Raw genomic sequence first — 26,066 nt, forward strand, 5'->3', positions numbered from 1 at the left:
GGTTGGAGAGGAGGAGAGGAGAGGAGGAGAGGAACAGCTGGGCTGTGAGCATTCATGTTGGAGGCTGAACATCTGATCCTACAGAGAGGCAGCGCATGACTCACACCGCTGAAAGCTCAGTGGGAGGCGTGCAGCCGACACAATTAGAACACAGAACACACACACATGCGCACACCCACACACACACACACACACACACACACACACACACACACACACACACACACACACACACACACACACACACACACACACACACACACAACACACACACACCACACACACACACACACCACACACACACACACACACACACACACACATACACACACAGCTTCTTGGCTCTCCTTCAGGCCGGGACAGAACAGACTAAAGCAGCGGGGTCTCCAGCCAAATCATGCTGGATTGGAGTTGGTTCCTGTCAGGCCACAGGTCGAGCCGTTTCAACCCCTCCAATCCACCAAGTTGAAAAGGAAACACAGCCTTAGTCAATAGATTAGAGCCGAGCATTATCCATCATAATGGTGGATATGTTAACACAAAAGCTACACATTCATAACCCGCTGCAGGTAAATGGCTGATATGGACGTAGACGAATACTCATGTGAAGCAAGCAGTGGAGGTGTGTGTGATGTCAACATCAGGCCGTGTGTGTCGGAGGGGGGGTTCAGTCACCTCAACACCGAGGTAATGCTGTTGCAGTGAAATTCCTGAATTAACCTTTCACAGTTTGAATAGAAAATGATGAACATGTATGAAAAAAACACATTGCAGAGTAACCCAGCTGAGATTTATAAATAGATAACATAAAAATGCACCAAAACACAGATTTTCCAAGCATCAGAAAAAATAAGATTTCCTTTCCCACCTACTACAAAGTTCCAGTGGCAAACTCATTTCCCATTAATCCTGTTCCTGTTTCTGCAAACAGAAATATCTGGATTTTGCTCTTAATCTCATTTTTCAACCTGTATGAACCAAACCTATTATTTTTAAATACGTCTTACTTAAAAGACAACTTTAAGACTGAGGAATAAATATACATTTGAAAAGAAAACCTTGCGGCTTACCACTTGGGGAGTGATGCTTCCAGATGACGTTGGCCTCGGGCCGGCCCACCCCCAGACACATCAGACTGACCGGGCTGCCCTCGTTCACCGTGACGTCCTTCGATATGTTGGTGATCTTGGCGGGTACTGAGGGGAGAGAGAGAATCATGATTGATGTTTTTTGCTTAATTAATGACACGTGAGCAAAGGGCTTGCTATTCAGCGTGATCAGAACAGTGATGAGGTTAAAAATAACCCCAGGTTGGGGACTCTATTAGCATGAAATTAGCTGACAAACTTGAAGTCCTCGGCTCGCTGTGGTGTTATACATGATTGATTTTCTTCATCCTGTATCCTGCCACACCGCCCATTAGACAAGCATCACCCTGATTTAGAGTAAGATACCAGTAAGATGTGTGTGTGTGTGTGTGTGTGTGTGTGTGTGTGTGTGTGTGTGTGTGTGTGTGTGTGTGTGTGTGTGTGTGTTTGTGTGTGTGCTGTTGTAAATGTAATTGCCTGAAATCAAGGGTCAATGTTTTCCTTCTTCACTGTAATTTAATGGCGTCTTGAATTTTAAGATCTTTAGTGAAACGGACAAGACAGCAGTTCATTGAAGATAATTCCACATTACCTTATTCCTTGTGGCTCCAGACAGTTTAGCTATGTATTTAAATAAAATCTAAATTATTTAGATTTTTGCAACTTAGAAAATGGTTGGAGTTTTACAATAGACACAACCAGCAATCGTATTGTCATTACATGTATATTTATTTAGGGCAACTACTATACAACACTGGATATTTACTTTTAATTGTTTTGTTTTTTTAAATCATATTTTGAAGCAGAATGAGGTCTTCACTCTGTATGCACAAGGTCAGCTTGGTGCACAGACACCAATATTGCTAGGGTAGTAAATTAGAAGTACATTAAGTGGTACTTTCCCTTTTTATGAATAAATAATTATTTAAACCAATGGGACCTTTTTTATTTCAGAGCAGTTTACCCACAGGACTGAAAGGTGTCGTAGTGTTGTTCACAGCCTTGAAAATTAATGATGTTAAAGCCTGAGCTTAAATATGATTAGGAGTGCTATTATTTAATAACATCATGTAAAACACAATTTAACAACACAGACATATAATAACTAATATATTAAATATTGATAGAACAAATGCTTTGATTATATATTTTAAATATAAATAAAATGTGATGAATGTTGTGTGCCAGCGGATCAGGGCTGCATCTCATTGACCTTTGAGTTTAACCATGAATTAGCATGCAATGCTAAAGCTCAATTGGTTTATTTAGGACACTGTGTGTGCAGATTTCACCTAACTGTAATAGGATAGTTGAAAGCAATACTATTTTAAATAAAATATAAAATATTAGGGTCATATTCATATTATTGTTTTCAACTAACCTAATACGGTTATGTGAAATGTGTTGACATTTTACCCTTAATTAAAGCCAACGTTTCAGTTGTTTCAGTGCCCATAGCTGCAGCACGACTATATTGGCGCCTTTCCACTGCAGCGGGTAGCTCGCTTTAAGCGTGCCGAGCCCGTTTTTGGTTGCGTTTCCACTTGGCCTAGTTTTGGCCCGGGGCTACTTTTTCACCTTTTTTCTGGCCCGACTAAATCGTGGTTCTAGGGCCAGGAACAACCAGACTGAGTCGGGCTGAGTATGCTAAACTAGAGAGAGAATCGCTGGCAAGGGGGCTACAACTACAACAAGATGAACATATTTGACCGTGATTTAATTGTAACACACGTTTCAAAAATGATGCCGAAGTAACAACATACTGATACCGGTTAGTAAAACCATGAATTAATGCTTTGACAAGTCTGCAGACAGACGGCAGGCGAAAAACCCTTTTAAAATGCGTGTTTTCTAAATGTAGCTTGGCTAAGCTAACGTTATATATGCTCCGATCGTCCACACTCACAACAACGGCCTAAACAGACATAAATAAACCAGCGACTGTATTCGCCATGACACAGGCAGTCTTTGGTTTGTACTTGTTTAACTTGTGTCTAGTTTCTGAACAGATATGAGGAGCTGCGAGCTCTGAGTGCTAAGAGATAACGGCTGTGTTGTTTTTCTGGGGCTCTCATTGAAGATGACGTCACGGCTCCGCCTACACTGCGTTACTATAGTAACTGCCCCAGTTCCTAAACTGTAATGGAAACGCAGCATTAAAGTGAGCCGGGCCTAATAAGGCCTAACCAAACCGAGCGAGGCCTGCAGTGGAAACGCGCCATACGTCTCCTTTAGTTGAAATAAATGAGCTATAGAGTCCTTCTTTAGGTAATTACTTGTAGCTGATGCTCCATTTCTCCCCACACATTACACATTAAGGATGCACCCTGGATAAGATAACAGAACTGCTGAAAAAATGAAATGTATTATGAGGAGGACAATTACACGCAAGTCATTCCATAAAATTAAACTGTGCAGCGCTGAGTTTAGCCACAGCCATTTAGAATAGATTGCCTTTATCCCAACAAATAAATCTGCTCAACAGGGTCACACATATTATTTTAGAAATAAACCCTATTCACGGCAACACTCTTTAATAACCATGGTTAACAAATGGAGAATTGATCTAAAATGCATGTTGTTTTAACTGTGTTTTGGATGCACACATCTTTATGATATATACTATGGATGTGTACATTTACTACATTGTATTCAACATTTTTAAGTAATCTTTCGTAACATATTTATTAATGTTTCATAGAAAGATGGACCAGACATTTGTAGCACTTGGTTAATGTACATCTTGCACCTGTAACCACACTCAACTTGGTGATGAAGTGTACTCACACATGTGTACACTATTCATCACGACTGCAGTGAGGTGGGAAGTAAAACACTAGAAGTCAGCACACACAAAATGATACTGTTGAAGATGCAGACATGTAAGGTGGTGTTCTTCCATTCCTTCTATTTATCATTACCTGCAGACCACTTGGTCTTACCAAAGTATTCACAAGAACAAGTAACACCCATTTGCAAAGTGTTGCTTTAGCCTTTTCCCTTTTCTACATGAATACTCAATAGAAAAAGTGAATTTCAATGCAAGTTAACAGACGGTTGACAGTTGGCAGAACACACGGCATCCAGCTTCCTTTTTAGGACAGACTGAGGCTTCCTCTGCCTCCACTTTATCTGTGCTGTGTTGAAACCCAGGTCATTGGTCATTTCACAATGATGTGGAATTTTACCAAGCACACGTGTATTTATTTGTGTATCTAACATCAAAATGTGTCTTTTGTTGCAGGGCAGAATATCTCACTTGGACTAATATTAACCCTGCTGTTGTGTTAGGGTCAAATCTGAACGATTTACTACTTCCATCAATCATAAATATTGTGTTTTATATTTGATCGCCTCAAGGCCTTATGATATCCTAAACAGATCACCACTGTCATTCTTTGTGCTTTGTTTAGTCAATTTAGTTAAACCTATTGAATGGGTAACCATAGATGATGTGCATCCATCGGACACATCCACCAATTGAAGGGTTAAGTCTGATGTTAAACCTATATTCAAAGAAAATAAAAAACAATTGAAACCTTTTTGATAATTAGGCAATTGAAAAAACAAACACTAATTGATTAATGGATACGAAAATAGCAAACTGAGGGGCTCATCGAAAGGGGAAAATATGTTCATTATCCATGTCTGTTTTAATGTGTTTGTCTCTTTTTATCTCTTCCCTGATCTTCAAAGATACATAATGTTAACATTTGCTTTACTTGTTCCAGAACATCTAGACCAAACATATTTGACTGTAAAGAGTTTTACAACACAATTCATTTTGATGCTGTTCTTCAAAAGTGGTCTGGTCCAGGTGTTGTCCCTTAAACCATAACATCATTCCTTTTCTCACCAACATCTGTTCTGAACACATTCTGTTGAACTTAGCCAGTGTATATTCAAATTGAAACCCCCAAAAGGTTTCAAGAGCCTCTATAATGCAACCAACTGCAACACAAAAGCTGCTGATGTGTGTGGTTATGTGATGAATGATCAGCTGGTGTAGTGTAAGGTGATAACAGCTGTTTTGTAGGCATGAGCGGGGGATTTAAATAGCAATGTTGGTATTAGGTCCATATGCTGTATATCTGCCACAGTCCTCCAGATACTGTATGTTGGATTGCAGCACCAGGAGAGTGGAACACCTTTTGATTTCTTAATATTGGTAGGTGTGTACAGATTTAGAGACTAAGATCCAACACAGTCCCTTCATAGTCAATATTGTAACTAAATGAATATAATTTATAATTTTGTTATAAACTACTAATACTGTAAAGTGGGACTAGTTTCCAAAATGTTCCGTAAACCAGGACCTGTAAGGATAGCTGTGAATCAATCCAATATCTTTCCTGCCAAACCTGATGGCAGAATGCTTCCATTTACATCATCTTCCATTTACAGCAATTAGACTTGTGGCTGTTAATCTGTGTTCTTATTCTCACGTCCAGGAAAGAGAAGCTTAAAAGGAGACTAAATGGAGTCTCTGAGATTGTTTCAAAATTGGTACTTTAATTAATAAAAAGCGTGGTAAAGTCACAAACAGGATATTGTTCGACAGAAAAGCAGCTGTCTCTGGCCCTCGCTAGCAGAGAAAAAAAGAGGCCAACCCCTCAGGTCTCGTTGTTTATATATCCTCTACTGGCTCCTCCCTGCGGGCCGGCTCTCCACGTATTTAATGTTCGTTGTTACGCAAATCAGAGGATACAGACATTGTACATTCAATATATCTAAACACGCCTTTTCTCCTCCTTAACTCTTTCATGACTTTTCATTTAACACATTCTAAACACTGTAATCAATATTCCAAAAAATACAGGAAATACTTCACAGCAATTTGGTTTCCGGTCGTTCCTGATGTTGTGACATGCTACCCACATCTGTAAACAATAACGTACTCAAATAAACTGTACCTTCATTTAATATCCAACAATAATAATATCTCGACGTCTATAGTTGTAGTGTTGAAATCAGTAGGTTTCGGTGTGCAACATCATATCATATCGCTGCTAAATTCACCTCTATAGGAAATGGTATATTAGCCTCATGCTAAATGCTAACCGGAGATGAAGGATTTTCAGAATAAAAGCTTAACAACTGGTTGTGCACAAGAACTTCTGGTTTTTCAGTATAAAACAGCATTTAAACTGACGGTACATTTAAGGTACATTATGCTATCAAAACATTGATTTTAATTTCTAACATGGCACAGAACTAATGTGGTAATGATTCTTTGAGGGCACAATGCAACGTGTGGTTCCTCTAAGGAAGGCTCTGAACAGGGGATGAGGAGGCCTGCTATTTGGAGGCGAAGTAGCCCCCCCCCCCCTCAGACACACTGACCCCCGGCAGAGATGAATGAACAGGCGTGTATGTGACTGACGGTCCTCTAGCTTAATAATGCCAGTGGCAAGGTGATTAGAAAAACAACAATGACAGCAGACTATTTTATCTACAGTCTGCTGTCATTGTGCCGGTAAACACAGAAAGAAGTGAAACATTGACTTTAATTAATTGTTTTGCTAAAATAAAATCACATACCTGTATTGGGTTAGTTGAAAGCCATTATATTAAGTTGAACCTAATATTTTTTTATATAAACATAATATTATTGCTTTCAACTAACCTAATACAGTTATGATAAATCTGTTGACATAATACATTTAATTGGAGTCAACGTTTCAGTTATTTCAGTGTGCTTCATTCACACAGAGGGCAGAAGTTTGACATGTCTGTTAGAATATGAATCATACCTTAATGGCAATCCTCCAGTCAGACAATACAATGGTGACGTATGTGGGAGATTTTTTTAGCTTCAACTTTTGAGAATAAAGAAAAAGTGTTAAAGTCAGAGCAATTCAAAACAAGAAGTTTTGACAGGAGGCTGGGTAGCATCATCCTGCCTGTGACAAAAGGGTGATGCTATTCTGGTATTCAAATAATTGACTTAGGTAAGGTAAAAACATAGCACAGAATGATCAAACTTAGGAAGTAAAAGGGTACAAATGTATCTTTAGAAAAATGTACTTGAACACAATTGTAACTGCTAATAGCCAATATGTCCCCCTTAAGTAAGTACCTGTCATGCTTCAACACTGAGATTGTAGCAGTTTTTAAACCAGAGGCTAAAATCAAGAATGATACCATTAATGCCCCTTTTCCACCAAACCGGTTCCAGTTCAAGATCCGTTCTTGTGCTTTTCTGGTGCTTAACTGGTTCTTATCTGTAGCCCCACTTGTGTTTCCACCGCCCAGAGCCCGACTGGTGCTGCTCACGGCAGAGTTTAGTCTCCCGTTAACTCACGGCAGAGTTTAGTCTACTGACTCACGGCAGAGTTTAGTCTACCGTTAACTCACGGCAGAGTTTAGTATACTGACTCACGGCAGAGTTTAGTCTACCGTTAACTCACGGCAGAGTTTACTGTTAACTCACGGCAGAGTTTAGTCTACCATTAACTCACGGCAGAGTTTAGTCTACCGTTAACTCAAGGCAGAGTTTAGCCTACTGTTAACTCACGGCAGAGTTTAGTCTACCGTTAACTCACGGCAGAGTTTAGCCTACCGTTAACTCACGGCAGAGTTTAGTCTACCGTTAACTCACGGCAGAGTTTAGTCTACCGTTAACTCACGGCAGAGTTTAGTCTACCGGTAACCAGCAGTGGGGGGACCTTTAGCGTACATTTTCAACTAACAGGGAGTCCCATTGACTTGCATAGAGCTCCCTGGTTGGTAATAGACAAGTTGGGGTTGTGGAGAAATGCTCTCCGCAGACCCATTCTCACAGCGTTATAAACATTTTTCTTACTCAATATCAAGCCACACTTGTTATTTTTACTTCGGCTGTGAGTGTTTGTGTGTGCTCAGGATGAGTTTTGCGCTGTCTCGGTGTATCGCCGACCCGGAAACCACACCAGTTTGCCAGCTCACTGAGCAGCGAGCCTCGCAACGTCCCGACCAATAAGAGCACACTGGGCTCACAGGGAGGGGGGCAGGAGCTCCAACAAGCCGTTTAGGTGAATACACATACTTTACAGAGATGCTGTATGAGAAACCAATGTGAGTTTGGAAAATTGCACAATATAAATCTATTTTAGTAGACCTCAACAATGGAATTATGATCAGTAGAAATGGCCATGACAATTGGGACCTTTAAATTCACATAAATGTCCAAGAAAAAAAGACAATTTCTCACATATTATTACGGCCCACATAGTAAGTACATCACCTTAATCACCACCTTACAAGCATCTTATGGCACATGTGTAAAATAAGTGACATTCACTCTTTTTCACAGTGGAGTGGAGTCCACTGTTCATGGAGTCCACCATAGAGGTGTATGCTGGAGTGTACCCACTTAGGTTCACTCTAATAGTCATTTAAATGTTCATCACTCAGTCTTGTTCTGTATTTAGATTTCATGACATTCATGCCAGAAAAAGCTGCTTCACAAAGGTCTGTAGAACCAAATAAAGCAGACATGTTCAGTGCTGCTTGGTGAATGTTCTTATAGTTTTCTGGGTCTACAAGGCTCCAGAAATGTTGTGAGTTTTTCTGAGACTTAAGCTAAACATGATTTTGGATATTTATAACCTCCATCTCCATCTCCACAGGATTGACACTGAACAGTTCAGCCATCTTCTTCTTTTTCTTCGTCTTGACATGAAATTATAAACCATAATAAATCAACTGTATAGGTCTAGCCTCCCTATATCTGTGTGTGAAATTGTTCCATCCTCAAAAACAAAAAACTAATACTTCTACAGTCTAGCTGCAGCTTCTAGCTACGGTCTTCTGTTAAAAAAGGATACTGAAGGTCCTAAATGTGGCATCACAAACATAACTTGACAACACAGCAGACAACAGGAGTATTTACAACAGCATATACAAACAAAAATACTGCATGTGGGTGCACACTTACATTCTCTGTCTCACTGTTACATAAATCCCATGAATGTATGAGACTAAGTTAGCTTCATCATATCTCAATCAGTGTTTAAGTGAATAATAACATTTCTATCAGGTTACTATCAGCCTGTCACTCATTATTTTTAGGGAGGGGGCGGGGTTTGGAGGAACGGAGAGGAGACGGTGATTGCGGAAGCTTTTTTCCTCCTGCCTTCACAAACTTTACACAAGTATTTATCAACTGAAAATAGTGCAATCCAAGTGTCACGATTCTCATGTTATGTCACGTTTGTAGTTTTGTATGTTTGGGTGTTTGCTGTCATGTTTTCCTCCTGGGTTATTGTCTGGTCCTTTTCCCTGTGTTTTTCCTCCCGTCGTTAGTTTCCCTAGTGTGTCTAGTTGTCTGATTGTGTTCACCTGTTGTCCTTGTGTTTCTCCTCCCCTGCCCGGCTGTTTCTCGTCTCGTGATTACCCCTCCCTGTATTTAGTCTTGTCTCTTCCTGTGTTCAGGGTTGGTTCGTCTTTTGTTGGTGACTGAGTTCACCGGTGAGTGTTCTGTTTTGTCTATGTTAGTTTCATTATCCTTGAAATAAAGGTTTATCAGAGTTATCTGCATTTGGGTCCTGCTTCCTTCACTCAACCGTGACAGTACGAACCAACCAGAAATGGATCCAGCAGATGATCCTTTTGAGGTGGAACTACAACATTTTTCCTTTTATTTGGCTTGCTGCTATGATTGGTGGAAGGGAGCATCCAGTGTTCTGCAGAAGGAGGCCGCTCTGGTAGAGGCGCACCGGTTGGCTATGGAGAAACCAGACTTGGTGAAATTATTACCTGGCTGGATTTTGAACTTCCTCTGGGTGTGTGATTTCCAGCCTGCTGACTACAAACATCTCGGTGTGTTCCGTCTGGAGTCAACCCATGCTTCTGCCCCAGTTCCTGCTCCTGTCCAGGAGTCGTATTCTGGAACTCGTCTGGCTTATGGAGGTCCACGGAGTATTCAGGCGGCTGCTAAGAGAAGGAGTCGCAAGGCCAAGCTAGCAGCCCGAGCCCCAAGAGCCATGGTTCCAGCCCCAGTCCTGGGCCCAGCAACCATGGTTCCAGCCCTGGTTCCAGCCCCAGCAGCCATGGTTCGGGCTCCAGTACAGGCCCCAGAAGCCATGGTTCTGGCAACAGAACCGGCCGACACAGCCATGGTTCCGGCCTCAGTTCCGGCCCCAGCAGCCATGGTTCCGGCTTCAGTACCGGCCCCAGAAGCCATGGGCCCGACTCCAGTTTCGGCTACAGGGCTGGCTCCCCAGCCAACGCCAGCTCCCCGAGTCTTGTCGGCGTACCGGCCGACTCCAGCACCTCGTCTCCTGCTTGCTCTCCAGCCGACGCCAGCTCCCCGAGTCTTGTCGGCGTACCGGCCGACTCCAGCACCTCGTCTCCTGCTGGCACTCCAGCTGACGCCAGTTCCCCGAGTCCTGTCGGCGTACCGGCCGACTCCAGCACCTCGTCTCCTGCTGGCTCCCCAGCCGACGCCAGCTCCCCGAGTCTTGTCGGCGTACCGGCCGTCTCCAGCACCTCGTCTCCTGCTGGCTCCCCAGCCGACGCCAGCTCCCCGAGTCTTGTCGGCGTACCGGCCGACTCCAGCACCTCGTCTCCTGCTGGCACTCCAGCCGACGCCAGTTCCCCGAGTCCTGTCGGCGTACCGGCCGACTCCAGCACCTCGTCTCCTGCTGGCACTCCAGCCGACGCCAGTTCCCCGAGTCCTGTCGGCGTACCGGCCGACTCCAGCACCTCGTCTCCTGCTGGCTCCCCAGCCGACGCCAGCTCCCCGAGTCTTGTCGGCGTACCGGCCGACTCCAGCCCCTCGTCTCCTGCTGGCTCCCCAGCCGACGCCAGCTCCCCGAGTCTTGTCGGCGTACCGGCCGACTCCAGCACCTCGTCTCCTGCTGGCACTCCAGCCGACGCCAGTTCCCCGAGTCCTGTCGGCGTACCGGCCGACTCCAGCACCTCGTCTCCTGCTGGCTCCCCAGCCGATGCCAGCTCCCTGAGTCTTGTCGGCGTACCGGCCGACTCCAGCACCTCGTCTCCTGCTGGCTCCCCAGCCGACGCCAGCTCCCCGAGTCTTGTCGGCGTACCGGCCGACTCCAGCACCTCGTCTCCTGCTGGCACTCCAGCCGACGCCAGTACCCCGAGTCCTGTCGGCGTACCGGCCGACTCCAGCACCTCGTCTCCTGCTGGCTCCCCAGCCGACGCCAGCTCCCCGTGTTCTGTCGGCGTACCGACCGACACAAGTCCCCTCTCAAGTGTTCTCTCAAGTCCCCTCTCGACTTCCCTCTCGAGTCTCCTCTCGAGTTCCCTCTCAAGTCACCTCCCGAGTTCCCTCTCGAGTCACCTCCCGAGTTCCCTCTCAAGTCTCCTCTCGAGTCCCCTCTCAAGTCTCTTCTCCAGTCCCCTCTCGAGTCTCCTTTCGAGTCCCCTCTCAAGTCTCCTCTCGAGTCCCCTCTCGAGTTCCCTCTCAAGTCTCCTCTCGAGTCATCTCTCCAGTTCCCTCTGAAGTCCCCTCTCGAGTTCCCTCTCAAGTCTCCTCTCGAGTCTCTTCTCCAGTCCCCTCTCGAGTTCCCTCTCAAGTCTCTTCTCAAGTCCCCTCTCGAGTCACCTCTCGAGTTCCCATTCAAGACACTTCTCAAGTCACCTCTCGAGTTCCCTCTCAAGTCACCTCTCGAGTCCCCTCTCGAGTTCCCTCTCAAGTCCCCTCTCGAGTCTCCTCTCGAGTTCCCTATCGAGTCCCCTCTCGAGTCTCTGTTCAAGTTCCCGCTCAAGATCCCTCTCAAGTCATCTCTCAAGTCGACTCAAGTTTCCTCTCGAGTATCCACTCAAGTCCCTACTCGTGTGCCGTTGGAGGTTCCGCTGGGGGTCCTGCCAACTCTATGTCCTGTGCCGTTGGAGTCCCCGCCGACTACTCTTCTGCCGGGGGTCCTGCCAATCCTATGTCCTGTGCCGTTGGAGGCCCCGCCGACTACTCTGCTGCCGGGGGTCCTACCAGCCCTATGTCCTGTTCCGTTGGAGGACCCGCTGAGAGTCCTGCCAATCCCATGTGTTGTTCCGTTGGAGGTCCCGCCGTTACCTGTCTCGCCGGGGGTCCTGCCAATTCCTGGTCCTCTTCCGTGGGGGATCCTGCCGAAGCCTGTCCCACCGGCTCTGGTTCCTGTCCGGCCTCCGGAGCTGTCCCGTCAGCGCCTTCCTGCCCGGCCTCCGGAGCGGTCTGGTCTTCGCCCTCGAGCCCGGCCCTCTGAGAGCCCGGCCCTCTGAGAGCCCGGCCCTCCGAGAGCCGCGGTCTTCGCCTTTGAGCCCGGCCCCTTGAGAGCCGCGGTCTTTGCCCTCGAGCCCGGCCCCCTGAGAGCCGTGGTCTTCGCCTTCGAGCCCGGCCCCCTGAGAGCTGTGGTCTTCACCTTCGAGCCCGGCCCCCTGAGTGCCGTGGTCTTCGGCCTCGAGCCCGGCCCCCTGAGAGCCGCGGTCTTCGGCCTCGAGTCCGGCCCCCTGAGAGCCGCGGTCTTCGCCCTCGAGCCCGGCCCCCTGAGTGCCGCGGTCTTCGCCCTCGAGCCCGACCCCCTGAGTGCCGCGGTCTTCGCCCTCGAGCCCGGCCCCGAGTGCCGCGGTCTTCGCCCCTCATGCTCGGCCCCCTGACTCTTCCTGCCGCTGCCTTCGCTCTCATGCTCGGCCCCCTGAGTTTGCCCGCTGTGGTCTTCGCCCCTCCATGGACTCTACCTTGCCCCCGGGCCGTCTGCCCGAGACCCCCACCTTGGACTTTGCCTTGCCCCCGGGCCGTCCGCCCGAGATCCCTTCCGGGCCCTCCGCTGTGCTCCTGGGCTGTCAGCCCAAAACCCGTCCTCCAGACCCCCTCCACCCACCCTGGTGGCCTAATTTAATCACGGTAAAATATGTTCATTTTGTTGTAGTTGTAGCTCCCGAGCCAGCGCGTCTTGTTTGAATGATGCGAGTAAACACAGCTGGCAGCCGCGGTGAAACTCGAGCGACTAGAGCGATGCGATAGGAGCGTTTAGAGCGAAGCGAATATTCGCATCGCGTCCGGTCTGAACGCAGCATTAAAGCGAGCTCCACGCTGCACTGGAAACGCGCCATTACATCACCAGAAGTCCTATTTAAGGGGTCATTTCTCCCCAAAAAAATGTTTTTACTCACTATATCAACAGCCCCACCAAAAATATTTTCCACCAGCCGCCACTGCCGGTGAGTGTTCTGTTTTGTCTATGTTAGTTTCATTATCCTTGAAAGGTTTATCAGAGTCATCTGCATTTGGGTCCTGCTTGGTCCGTGTACTTTTTGTCAGTTTGATTTTACGTTTAAAAGCCAAAAAACGGAAATACCAGCCTTTTTCCGTTTTTTCGTTTTTTATTTAAAACGAAAAAACGGGAAACCAAAGCCGTTTTTCCGTTGTTGTTGGTAACAATGAAAACGTTCTATGGACGCAATTTCCTGAAGTAATCTTCGTAATAACTAGCAAACTAAAGATCATGTACATCCACTGCACACATAATCTGAAATAACAACTCATATTTCTCGCATCAAATGACATCAAAACACATTTTAATGGCCAAACTAAATGAAAAAAAATTTCCACCGAGAATAAAACGAAGTTCGGCCATGTTTTTTTTTTCTGCAGGGAGAAATTTGAAGATCACGTGACATAGACGCCAGCCATTGGAATGAATGGTGAAAAAAAACGAGGTTTGTCAAACAGAGCACATGGTGTAGTCCAAACGATAGCTGGGGATTCTGGGTAGTGTAGTGTCTTCTGCCATCCTTTACTCCGAAAAAATATTTGTTTCTCCGAATGGAAGGGGAAAAATACAAAAGCATTGCACACAATTTAAACCAATCAATGTTGTGTAATTAACAAGGATAATCTGGTGTTTTTTAGTCGATGAGTAGTGCAGATATCACTGTAAAATCAATCGACAGTAAGGGGAATACTTACTTCCGGGTGTACAATTCTCCGTTATCCAATGAGAATGGACGCTCACATTGCCTTTAAGGGCAGCCGACACAAACGAATGCCGTGCTTCCATGAGCGTCAAATCCCGCCGCAGATGGGAATACATTGCAATCAGTTGAAAGCTATTTGCGTCCCTTTATGAAGCTGAAGGAGCCTAGGAGCGTCACAACTGCACGCCACGGACACTGACCAAACGTCGCTCCTGGACGATTATGGAGTGAGAGTGTGTTGAGAATGCACATGTTAAAAGCCATGTAACCAATTAGATCACTTAGAAACCTGAGCTTGAACACTTTGTTGTGCACAACAATGGAGGCCACTTTTGGAGAGAGAATTAGAGGAAGAGGTAAATGCAATATACTGTATTTTGTCTTCACTACAGTAACTATATGTTCATGTCATCTTCACTCTCAGTAAAGTCATTGTGTCTGATACTGTTATGAGTATTGAGAATAAACCTATTTGTGTGTTTCCACATTGCACATGTTCATTCATAGTCCATATTTACAGCGTGCTACAAATGAAAATGCCTAAAACTTTGACTTGAATGTCTTGTTTATTAATCAACTAATGGACAGTGTTTCAATTCAGTTCATGTAAGCCTTACACACACATTCCTCTTTTGAGCGTCTAGTGATTATGGCCTGCATGTCTTTCTGTTCTAACTCAGCTGTCAGCTTCTTAGCAGTTTAGACACACATCAAATTCATAATGTAGACTAGTTGGACAAAATAATGCTTAACAACTGTTCCATTACTGTGTGAACTGTTTTAGGGGTCGACTGTATGATATATTGTTCTCCCGCTTGCTGCTGGGTGCAGGTGAAAGTAGGGCGACAGTTCTGTTCACATCGCTGACATTTGTCACAGGTAAATCTTGCAGGTATGCAACAAACATGACGTTGTCACACAGCGACAAACTGGACACTGGATTTGCCAACACAGTACAAACCGGAAGTCAAGGAATACAATTATGCACAGAGCTTGCATACTTGTATTAATCTCTATAAACGCATATCTCCATGTGAATGCAGAAATAAACGTATCCTCGTCAGCATGGGTGCCGGAAGCAGGGGGGCCAAGGGTCGTCAGACTTATGGGTCTTTTACAGCATTGCCATTATAGCCTCGTGTCTTTTATTTTGAAATATGTTCTTTAACTTCCGGTCAAGCGGACTGCTTTTCTTCATTCTTCAATACAAAACGGAACATTGAATGAAGTTGTTATCAAAAACCAAAATCAGACCGTTTTTATCTTGTTATCCGTTTTTGATTCAGACAACATAAACAGGAAAACGGCTTTGGTTTCACGTTTTTTCGTTTTTGATTTAAAACGAAAAAAGGCTGGTATTTTGATTTTTTGGTTCAAACGAAAAATCAAACTAACAAAACGTACACTTACCTTTTTTGAATTAGGTTTTCTCGTTATCGGTCTTTTTATTCAGACAACAACAACGGAAAAACGGCTTTGGTTTCCCGTTTTTTCGTTTTAAATAAAAAACAAAAAAACGGAAAAAGGCTGGTATTTCCGTTTTTTGGCTTTTGTTTAAAACGAAAAATCAAACTGACAAAAAGTACACGGACCCAAAACATACACTGACCCAAAACGTACAGACTTTTTTTTATTAGGTTTTCTCGTTATCCGTCTTTTGATTCAGACAACACAAACGGGAAAACGGCTTTGGTTTTCCGTTTTTTCGTTTTAAATCAAAAACGAAAAGACGAAAAAAGGCTGGTATTTTCGTTTTTTGGCTTTTGGTTTAAACAAAAAATCAAACTAACAAAACTTACACGGACCTAAGAGCAATCTTGTTGAGTCCATTCTGTCATAAGACAGGACAGCAACAATTCAGCTAAATAAGAGCTACACCATGAAGTTCTTTAAATATAACTGGTGAAAAATCAACCTCTGAAAGTGAGAATGTACCAGTGGAGATAGGCAAAAACGAGTCATGTGATTTTGTCTTTTAGTATTTGTTATAAAGCTTAATAGCTGCATTTTGTAACAGCTGAAAGTGTGAGGTATTTTTATGGCTTAACATTGAATATAATTGTTCACAACATAAAAGCATGAATGACCTGCTTATAAACTGCTCTTTATTTGACATAAAAACAAGATTGAATAACTTTTTTGTACTTGACCCGATTGTAAAAAGAACAAGGACATGAAACTCAACGGAATGAAAACTAAAAAACTCCATTTGGATTTCAGAATACACAGAACAAATACCACACTGTGATTCAACGGGGAGGAAGCAGAGGTGGGTGGCTTCAAGTTCCTGAAAGTTCACATATCTGCAGACCTGACATAGAGTCTGTCGCCTCCTGCCTGGTTTAAGAAGGCTCAACAGCGCCTGTCTCCACTATGGACAAACAGGCATTGTGCAAAAACCCACACCTGCTGAACCAATGCTTGCTAAAAAGCTTATATAATAAAAGTTTAAAATCAAGTCAATCCATTAAAATGAATTCATTGCTAAATTAAAAGAATCAGCAAGAAGCATTAAACAGGGCCCTTGCCCATATGCTCGTCAAGTGTAGGCCTACTGGCAAAATGTTGGTCAACGCAGCCATGCACACTGAAACTGTATAACCCTGCATTGAAGAGTCCCACAAGAATCTGACACAACCATTTCACGAGTTATATAAGGGGGTGGGGCTAAAGTGTAGGGGGAGGGGCCAACCTTCAAAGATGAGAGAGGAACTCTGTTTGTTAGTGTTTGTGAGTTAGTGAAAAACTATTTATAAGTTACGAAAAGGGAATATTTAAAATATAAGGGGCTTTCTAATGAAACAGGAACTCCTTGGTAAGGGCAATGATCTCTCCCACAAGAGTTTGTGAAAAACCCTTTATATTTTATTTATTGTTGTTGAGTGCACCAATGCCTTCCGAACATTTTGTATGACAAATGGTTTATGGGTTAGACTTTAGGGTGGAGGGGATAGACCATAGACTGTATATATAAATGGACGTAGTGTCCGTGACGTCACCCATAGGATTCTGCAGAGTTGCAGAGAAGCCCTTAGCCCTTCAGACTTGATCTGACAATAAAGTAATATCGTATCGTATCGTAGGCGGAGTCGGCCACTAACGGCTCGACAGTGACGTCAGAGTTCAACTCCCGCCTGCTCCAGCCTGATCAAAATAAGGGCAAAGAGGCAGAGCCGAGGCGGGACCTTCTGCTGAAGCACAAGCTCCCGATCTAGCTGAAGCTACCAAGCTAGGCTGACATGCTCATGCTCACTTTGTAGAGGAAACTTCTGTGTAGCTATGCAGTGGGAGTCACCGACTCAGGAAGGAGACACGGGAAGAGCAGTAGCTTTGATGTCAAACACATGATGGTTTATTTGGAGTTACGGCCGGAGGATTCACACCACAAGTCCAAGAGTCAGAGGTTCTGACTTCACGGTAGAGTTGCCACGTCAATTCTGGAGAGCCTCTCTCTTGCCAGCCCATCTAACTGGTTTCGCAGAGAGTAAACAACATATTTGAGAAGATAGCCTAAACAGTGTGGGAACACTGAGCTACTTGCCTCGGACACCTATGACCTCGAAGATTTCACCTTGGAGTCCACAAATACAGAGAAGGAAGTGTCCCAGTGTACCCACAACACAGACCATCTGTGACCCAGTATTGACCTGTCACAGAATGGGAACAATAACATTATTGGCTAAGCAGCCTGTGTCCTTAAAGAAGGTAAACAGACATCAAGGTTTGTCCTGTATGTCACATCTTGGCGTCTATGACAATTATTTCCATAACACACTTAATAAGCCTTGTTCATTTCTTTAGCTAATACTACAGGCGAACCCAGTCCGCGTTTCGCTGCATTCCTTGATTTCCAGTTATAACGCCGGACTCTGCCGCCGGGACGCCGGAACTAACGGAGCGGCAGGGGGCTAGCTAGCTCCCTGCGGCTCCATTAGCTCCGGTCGGCGGACTCCGGCAGCCACCACTGGGATAATTGGGTCCCCTTTTAATATTTGCTCCGGTTTAGCATTATGGGCGTCATAGCCATAGGCAAGGCAAGTTTATTTATATAGCACTTTTCAACACAAGGCAATTCAAAGTGCTTTACAAAAAATGAAAGACATTAAGAAAATGGCAATTAAAATCAGTAATTAAAAAGAAAAGATAATAAAATAAACATTAAAAGAAAAAAATACATGGATAAAAGTTACAGTGCAGTTTAAGATGTGAATAGTTCAATTAAAAGCATAGACTATAAAAGTCTTAGCCAAGGCTGAATCATAAACTAAACTGTATATATATATATACACACACATGTATAAAGGGTTACGTCTTTAGCTGGCTAATAAGCTATATAACAAGCTAAGCTAACAAGCACACAAACACCTGCTAACATGTATAATATTATCATTTTACTGAACGAAAAAAGCTGAGAGTAGACTTCTTGGAAGTTCTGTTAGTACATTCAACCGCACAGCACGACATTTTAATTGTCTGATATTTGTAACAACATTCCCTAAAAGGCACAATCACCACGAACACGGCTAAAGGGTCAAGTACAGTAACTACAACTGGCTAAAGTTGTAGCCTAGCAGAGTGGAGAAGTTGCTGTTAGCTGACAGTGACGTACCTGTCCATCAAAGTGACCATGTCCTAATTTATGCAAAAATGTTAAGACCTAATATAAATAAAAGGGTTGCGTTATAAAACAATTCACTCAACAATTAATAATCATTAAGGTGTATTGCATCCAGGGGTAGAAACATGTTTATTTCTACTGTAAAGTTGGGCATTTTAACATGGGGGTCTATGGAATTTCCTCCTTTCTGCAGTCATCGCCTATCGGCCAATAGATGAACTGCAGTTTGTGGCACTTCCTTATTGGCGTCCCGGCTTAGCCCCAGAGTTTGCCGCTTGGGATAAACACACTATTGGGCTGTAGATGTTATCTGGCCTGCATTCTTATAAAGCAAGCCAAACATGGTGCGGATCAGACAAGTTTCAGTGATTTCACAGCCACTTCCTGGTTCAAGGCAAGGAATGCGACAATATAACAGGTCGATATGTTGAGGTCCTCAGGCCTGCACTTTTTTAAAGGCATGTCACGTTTGGTGCAGGTTGGGCAATGTTGAGTGACGTTATATCCAATTACTTTAATTGCAAGTAATGTCACGCAATTTCAAAGGCATTTCACGAACACTTGAAAGTTATAATAATCTAAAATAAATGATTGTCCTTTTACCTACGACCTCATTGTTCGAGGTTTCAACTCTTCTTTGAAAACCGTTAAGCTCCATCCACTTTCATGCTCGGGCCCTAATAAGCTAAGGACCGAGGACATGCTGAGGGCAAATATATCTGACAGGAGGTCAGCTGAAATGATTCAGAATGTCATTTGATGCCTCCTTGTGGAGGTGTTCCAGGGATGTCCCAGTGGGAGGAGACCCCGGGCAGACCCAGAACATGCTAGAGGGATGACATGTCTCTGTTGCCCTTTGTGTTACGTTGCTTAGCCTGTTACCATTGCAACTCAGATCTCGATAAGTGGAAAATGGATGGAATTCTCCTAATTCCAGACCCTACGCTATTTAATGATTTATCTTATGACTTATCACAACATTGTACCCATTTATGCAGCTCTGTCCTGGAGCCAACAGTACATATAAAGTATAGCCAAGCTGAACAGAAATGGAATAAAGGGACCGTATTGTGCTTGTTTTAAGAAAGTAATGTCCATTATTCCTACTCATTCATTACATCCAAACAGCTAAAGAGGCTCTGTTTTTAGAGTGGTGTTGCATCTGCTCTAGCAATATTAGGCAGAACAGTATGCACTCTTAGGTGTGATGCTCAGGTGAGACCTGAGGTGATGTTTTCAGGTTTCATAGAGCCTCACTGTGTTAATAGGTTTTATAAAACACAATAAATGCCAGGTAAAAAACTAAACAAAGAACAATTAAACCAACAATCTGATTTTACACATGATGAAAATAATGTGAAGAAACTGAAAAAGAGAAAAGCCGTTGCTGACGATTGTAAAAAGTTGAGCCTTTTACATCTCCTCACATCAAAGCCTCTGCTCCTGAGCCAACATTCACCAAATCTAAAATAGATGTTAACTGTGCTTTCATAACTAATTACCATGCAACTGAAACATCAAAGGAATCACTGTCAGGGAGTTTTCCAATCTGCCATCTCATCTCGGAGCAACAGACATATGTGACAGATATCTGGGTAACATTCAGTGTTCTTGTCAGTGGTTATTGTTAATTCAGAGGCACACCCAAATCCAAGGGAAGGAACAAGAAAGGGAGCCAAACATCCCCGCTTGGAAATATTATAAAACACTTGGGGGGGCCGCTTATGCTTTGCTGAGGTGGAAATAAACTAGGTTAGTTTTCCCACTGGTTGGTTGAAGGCACATGCAACGACACCTGCCTTCAATCTTCCAAGCTTTCTCAGTTCAAAGGCAGCGTTTCATGGGGGACATATTGCATCTTGTGTGCCAGTTTCCAGGCTCAAATAGTGACAGCAGCACTGAAGTAAAACCAAATGGTAGAGTATGATGCACTTTGTACATAGGGGAGAGTGGGGTGAGATGAGCCAATTTAGACTTATGTTGTCCTCTAGGCAAGGAACATGTTGATAGAAGTCAAATGACAACAACCTTTACTTCAAGATGTCTTCTGTCCATCAAAATTAAAATAATGCATCTATCCATGAACATATGACTTCTCAAAAAAAGGTTTTCTTGCTGCTTAACTTGCTCCATCTAAGGGGTAAATTAATCAGAGTCAAGGGAAGTAAAACGAGGGGTTACGTATTGTAACCCTGGTTATATAAGCACAGGCGGAGCCCTCTACTGGACTCTATGGGTACTACTCTCCATCATGCCGTGCGTGCATTCACCTACTGAGTTACATAAACGTAGCCGGCCAATCGGGGCGAGCCTACCTGAATGCATGCGCAGGCCCACAGTATATCAGGCGGCTACGCCCTCCGACCGTCATCCTACACCCTCTTCAGCGAGCGGCATAGGAAAGACAGGGCCCCCAGGTAGAGTCCTGCACGGGTCTGATTTTCAAGACCCGCTCCCGCGACGTGCAATACCGAACCCGCCCCGCTACCCGCATATATTGCCAATTAGTTCCGCAACCCGACCCGACCTGTCGGCACAAGATCCGCAACCCGACCCGAATCCGAACATATATGAACAGTGAAAACGTGCAATTATTAACACACGCAGTTGCATATTTGTCTCAAAAAGCGTGGGATGTTGGTTATTTTCTCCATCTAGGAACCAAAAGCCTCCCAGATGTTGGATTTAGCTAGAGAGCTTCACCTCAGCCATTTTGAATGTGGCGCGCTCAGCAGCAGATTGATGCGCTGCAGAGGTTGTGATTATGCGCGGCCCCGTGGGGGAGAGGTCTGAGGATTTAAACATTAAACTAAATTATTATTATTTTGATATATTTATTATGCAACACCCGCAACCCGACCCGCATCATCTTTGTTTTACCCAGAACCAAACTCAGAAAAAAGCGTTTGAAAAAATACTACCCGCGAATCACTTTTTTTGCGGGTCACCCGTCGGGTACCCGGGATCGACCCATCACACTGACCGGCTTTTGGCTAACATCCACCGTATCCCCACTTCCTCCCATTCAGTTGTAACCGTGGAGAAGTCGGGGCCGCAGCTTGTATAAGGCACACTCACACACGCTTATCTCGTGTAGAGTGTGCATGGAAAAAAGTGCGGAGACTCTGTATGGAGCCTACCGCGCATCATGTTCCCCAGGTCCCTAAGGAGCATGGGAAAACATAAGTGCACCACATCCCCCACACTCACACATAGGGGTGTAACGGTTCACAGAAGTCACGGTTCGGTTCATACCTTGGTTTGGGGGTCACGGTTCGGTACGGGTTCGGTACAGCAAGGAAAAGCAAAAAAAAGTCCCAAATAAATAATTTTTTTTGCTGTTATTTATTTGTAACAGTAGTGCAAGTTTTGGTATGAAAATAAGAAACTCTAACATTTGGAATCATTAACTGTATTACACAGTTAAAAACAAAACACAAACAGTAACACACACACTCAGATGGCCATATTATTTATAATGGCTGATGTCAAACAAAAAGGTTAAATAAGCTGTACAACTAAAAAGAATGTCTTGAAAATATTAAAAATAAATAATAAGAAAGTGTTTCAATCACAATCAATAAAAGGCAATACAGAACTGTATAACATCTCCTGATGTCAAAATATAAAATAAATACAATGATAAATATAAAATAAAATAAAATCTGTACCTTTTAGGAGCAATGTCTAACATGTGTAATTCACTTGTGAGTGTGTGAGGCCATTATGCCTAAATAAAGGTACTCAAGCTTTACTCTATTTTCAAGTTTTTCTTCAAAAAGATGAGTTTGTCTACGTTGTCAGTAGTGAGGGCAGATCTGTTGGCGGTAACTATGTCACCTGCCGTCGAGAAAACCCTCTCGCTGGGGACTGAGACATGATTGTGCATGTTTGACGTGTTACCAATAGCATACCGCACCACTGTCGAACAACGCCGACACACCGTCCTCGTCCGATCCACAACTCGCACCCCATCATTGTTGTAGTCCACAGGGAACCCGAAATGTTCCCACACACCTGGTTTAAAAGAAGCAGGTGGGTCTTCTAGCTCCTGTGTGTTGTGTGAACTCGCCGTAGCTACTAACTGTTCTTCTTCATGTATTGTGTTCGTTTTGTTGTGTTTTGTTCTTGTTCTTCATTTGTTATTTACGGACGGCTGGCTTTTAGGCGCAATGCCGCCCCCTGGATTATAAATAGTGTAATACTGCCCTGAGTGACAGACTTTTTTCCCCACTCGTAAAAAAAGGCGTATTCGCCGTGTGACTGCATGTGCGTACCCCGACGGTACGGGACGAATACCGTTACACCCCTACTCACACACGCTTACCCCGTGTAGAGTGTGCATGGACAATAGTGAGGAAGGCTCTCCCCGCCTGCCCATAGGCCCATACAGGGACAACTTCCTCACTATTGTCCCTGTAAGGGGCTTACTGCGCACCATGTTTCCCAGGTCCCTAAGGAGCATGGGAAAAAAACATAAGCGTATTATGTCCAGGGGGGGTCCTACTGAATGACTCGGTGACAGTCATTATATAATGTGACATATTTTGCTTAATGAGTACAAAAACAATCCTGATATCATTAGAAAGCTAGGAATCTCCACTTTCCAACAGTGTATACAACTCAAAATGTGTCTTCCGGGTCAATGTGACTGATTTCGATGGAGCAGGTCACATATATTCTACACTCACAGCTGAATAAGGCTGTTGACACAGCCAGAGCCCATGTAAAGTGTGCACGGACCCCAGTGGGGAGGGCTCTCCCCGCCCGTCCATAGGCATGTGAAATGCACTCACAGAGCCATCCTGTTAGCCATCCAGCTACACCATCCCCAAAGCACACAAACAGCTGTTCAGGAAGCCGTGCGCTCTACATAACATGCTAGCGCACGCACTGGGCAGAGGAGGTGCAATTTAGCCTCCCTGGACCCAATATGGGGTGGAAGATTAAAGCCACCTAACTGAATAGCCCTTGACCTGAACGAACTCCTTAGGCTCTTAGGAGTAAAGGAGGGGTTTGGTCTGAGTGTCGCCCTGCTACGGTCCCCCCGGATCAAAAGACAACTTGGGTGCACCGACAGAGCGGCCAGCTCGGACACTCTCTTGGCCGAAGTCAAGGCAAGTAGCAACGCTGTCTTTCATGACAGTCCCTTCAGGGAGGAGAGCTCTAGAGGCTCAAATGGTTCTGTGACCAGCGCCTCGAGCACCAACGGCAGGTCCCATTGCGGGGAGGAGGCGTGCACTACTGGGCGCTGCCTCCTGACCCCCTGCAAAATCCACAACATAAGCGGCTGACTGAAGGCTGAACTGCCTCAAAATCCCTCGTGGCAGGACAAAATGGCTGCTGCATACACTTTAATTGTGGAATGAGCCAGCCCCCTGTCCACCAGTATCTGTAAGTAGGACAGAATAAAGCCCAACGTACACGATAGAGGCTCTCGACTCCTCTCTTCACACCATTGCTGGAATCCCGCCCACTTTGCCCTGTAACAGGCTGTGGTGGATCCTGCTCTTGCTGCTTGGATAGTCTGAGTAACGTTGTCCGACAGCCCCACCTGTCTCAGCCTGTCTCTCTCAGGAGCCAAGCCTGGAGAGGTTGGCCCAGAGTGGGTGACGCCCCCCAGACCTGAGAAATCGTCCAGGGCTGGCCCACCATCATCTGTGTCACCTCCGCGTACCACGGCGCCAAGCGGCGACCTAACTGTTGAATGGTGTTATCAATATCAGGTTGAATCATTTGATCCCATGGTATAGCTTTACACAAATGCCTAGTGAGTCTTCAAATTAATTGTGTAACATAAATATGAAATAAAAAAATGGTAAAAAAAGGAAGTATGCAGAGCATTTCATGCTTCTGCATCCATGGTCCCTGAGTACGTCTGGTTTTTCATACTGATATGGTCAGAGCGGCTCCAAGGCTTTGCGATCCCTCCTTCTCTTGCTGTGTTTTCGTAAGACTTTCTACAGTGGTAAACTCATTTCCTGCTCTCACTGACGGCTGCTTTCATCGTTGCTGTGCATCCCTCTCTGCGTAGTAAGCCCCTCAGACCCTTCTAGACCCACCCATAAGTACAAACTTTTCAGCATCAAAATATAGTTAAAATATCTGAGTGCAAAAGAGGTTAAACCCTGTTCAGGTAGCTTATCCTTTCTTTGTTTCCATGTCTACCGTCTCTTCGACATGTTGCCTGCCTCCTTTTATTGCCTGCAGATTTGAAGGTTTTTGCCAAATTAAAATATACTCTGCACTTCTTTTCAAGCAGGTGGTGCATGATGCAGGGACAACAACTCAAACAAAAACTGCTGTTTGCAATTCTGTCTGTCCCAACAGCACCCTCAATACTGACATCCTCAGTCGGTAAGGGTGATCTAATTTTCAAAGTCTCAAAAGAATGTATGGGGCATGCCAATACACCACACATTTGCAGCAAACTGATTTCCAAGGAGCAGGAGGGTTATGAAGGCCTATCAATTATAAATCTACAAGTCGTAGTCCTTTCTAAAACTTACTTGGTGCAAAGCTTAAGAGTAAAACATTTCCATGGAAATTAGAGAAGTTACAGGGAGAAGCCCTTCGCTCTGATATACGCCTCAATGCTGAGGTGCTTATGAGAGACTGAAGAGACATCCCCTTCGCCCCCTATACCAACGTCTATGCTCTTCCTTCACCCAAAAACACCTTCCTGACAACTATTCTCTCCAGTCACCCCCCCCCCCTTGTAGTTCACTGACCTGATGAAGGAGCTGGTGAGGGCCTGAACCAAACTCACCCCCCCCCTCCCTAGTCCACTAAATCCAGCATTATCAATTCTTCACCACAGAATCATACTATGTCTCCATAACCTGACAGGGTTGTGTGTGTTCCTCCGTAATCTCCAGTGCTGGGTCCAGGCTGCTAGGCTAACGGGTTTACAGTAATATGGCTTTTTCAAGGAGACGCTGGGGTCCTGCCTACAAGTACTCATGTTTCTGTTTCAAGATGATCAAGATTCAAGGCTTTTATTGTCATTCGTACATAGCTACAGTGGAGTTATGTTGATGACAATCTTAGGTCCCAGGCTCCTCCAACAGTGCAACACAATAAAACAGATAAAATAGTGCAAGTAAATACAATAAAATAGAATAGAAGTAGTGCCATTAGAGTATATATACAAGTGATACTTAATTTGTAAGTTACAAACAGGTGAATGTTATGGATGTTACATTACATTGCATTTAGCTGATACATACACTATGTATCAGCTGCATTTTCTTAGTTCAGGTATTTAGCAGTCTTATGGCCTGTGGGATGAAACTGTCCCTGAGTCTGGTGGGTTTAGTCCTGATGCTGCGGTACCGCCTGCCAGACGGCAGCAGACAGAACAGTTTATGGCTGGGGTGATGGGGGTCTTTGATAATCCTGAGGGCTTTCTTCCTGAGCCGCTGGGTGTAGAGGTCGGTCCTGGTGATGTGCTGTGCAGT

General features: G+C 44.6%; 1 protein-coding gene across 2 annotated transcripts in view; it reads right to left on the reverse strand.

Moving 5' to 3' along the window:
* The window catches only part of opcml (opioid binding protein/cell adhesion molecule-like), a 549,099-nt gene that overhangs the window by 87,046 nt on the left and 435,987 nt on the right, over positions 1-26,066 (reverse strand). For both annotated transcript variants that reach the window (XM_034217945.1, XM_034217943.1), the window contains one exon: positions 1,071-1,196. In XM_034217945.1, coding sequence (XP_034073836.1) covers positions 1,071-1,196 — 126 coding nt within the window. The remainder of the gene's footprint in view (positions 1-1,070; positions 1,197-26,066) is intronic.

Source organism: Gymnodraco acuticeps, unplaced genomic scaffold, assembly GCF_902827175.1.
Source record: "Gymnodraco acuticeps unplaced genomic scaffold, fGymAcu1.1, whole genome shotgun sequence".
Taxonomy (NCBI): Eukaryota; Metazoa; Chordata; class Actinopteri; order Perciformes; family Bathydraconidae; genus Gymnodraco; species Gymnodraco acuticeps.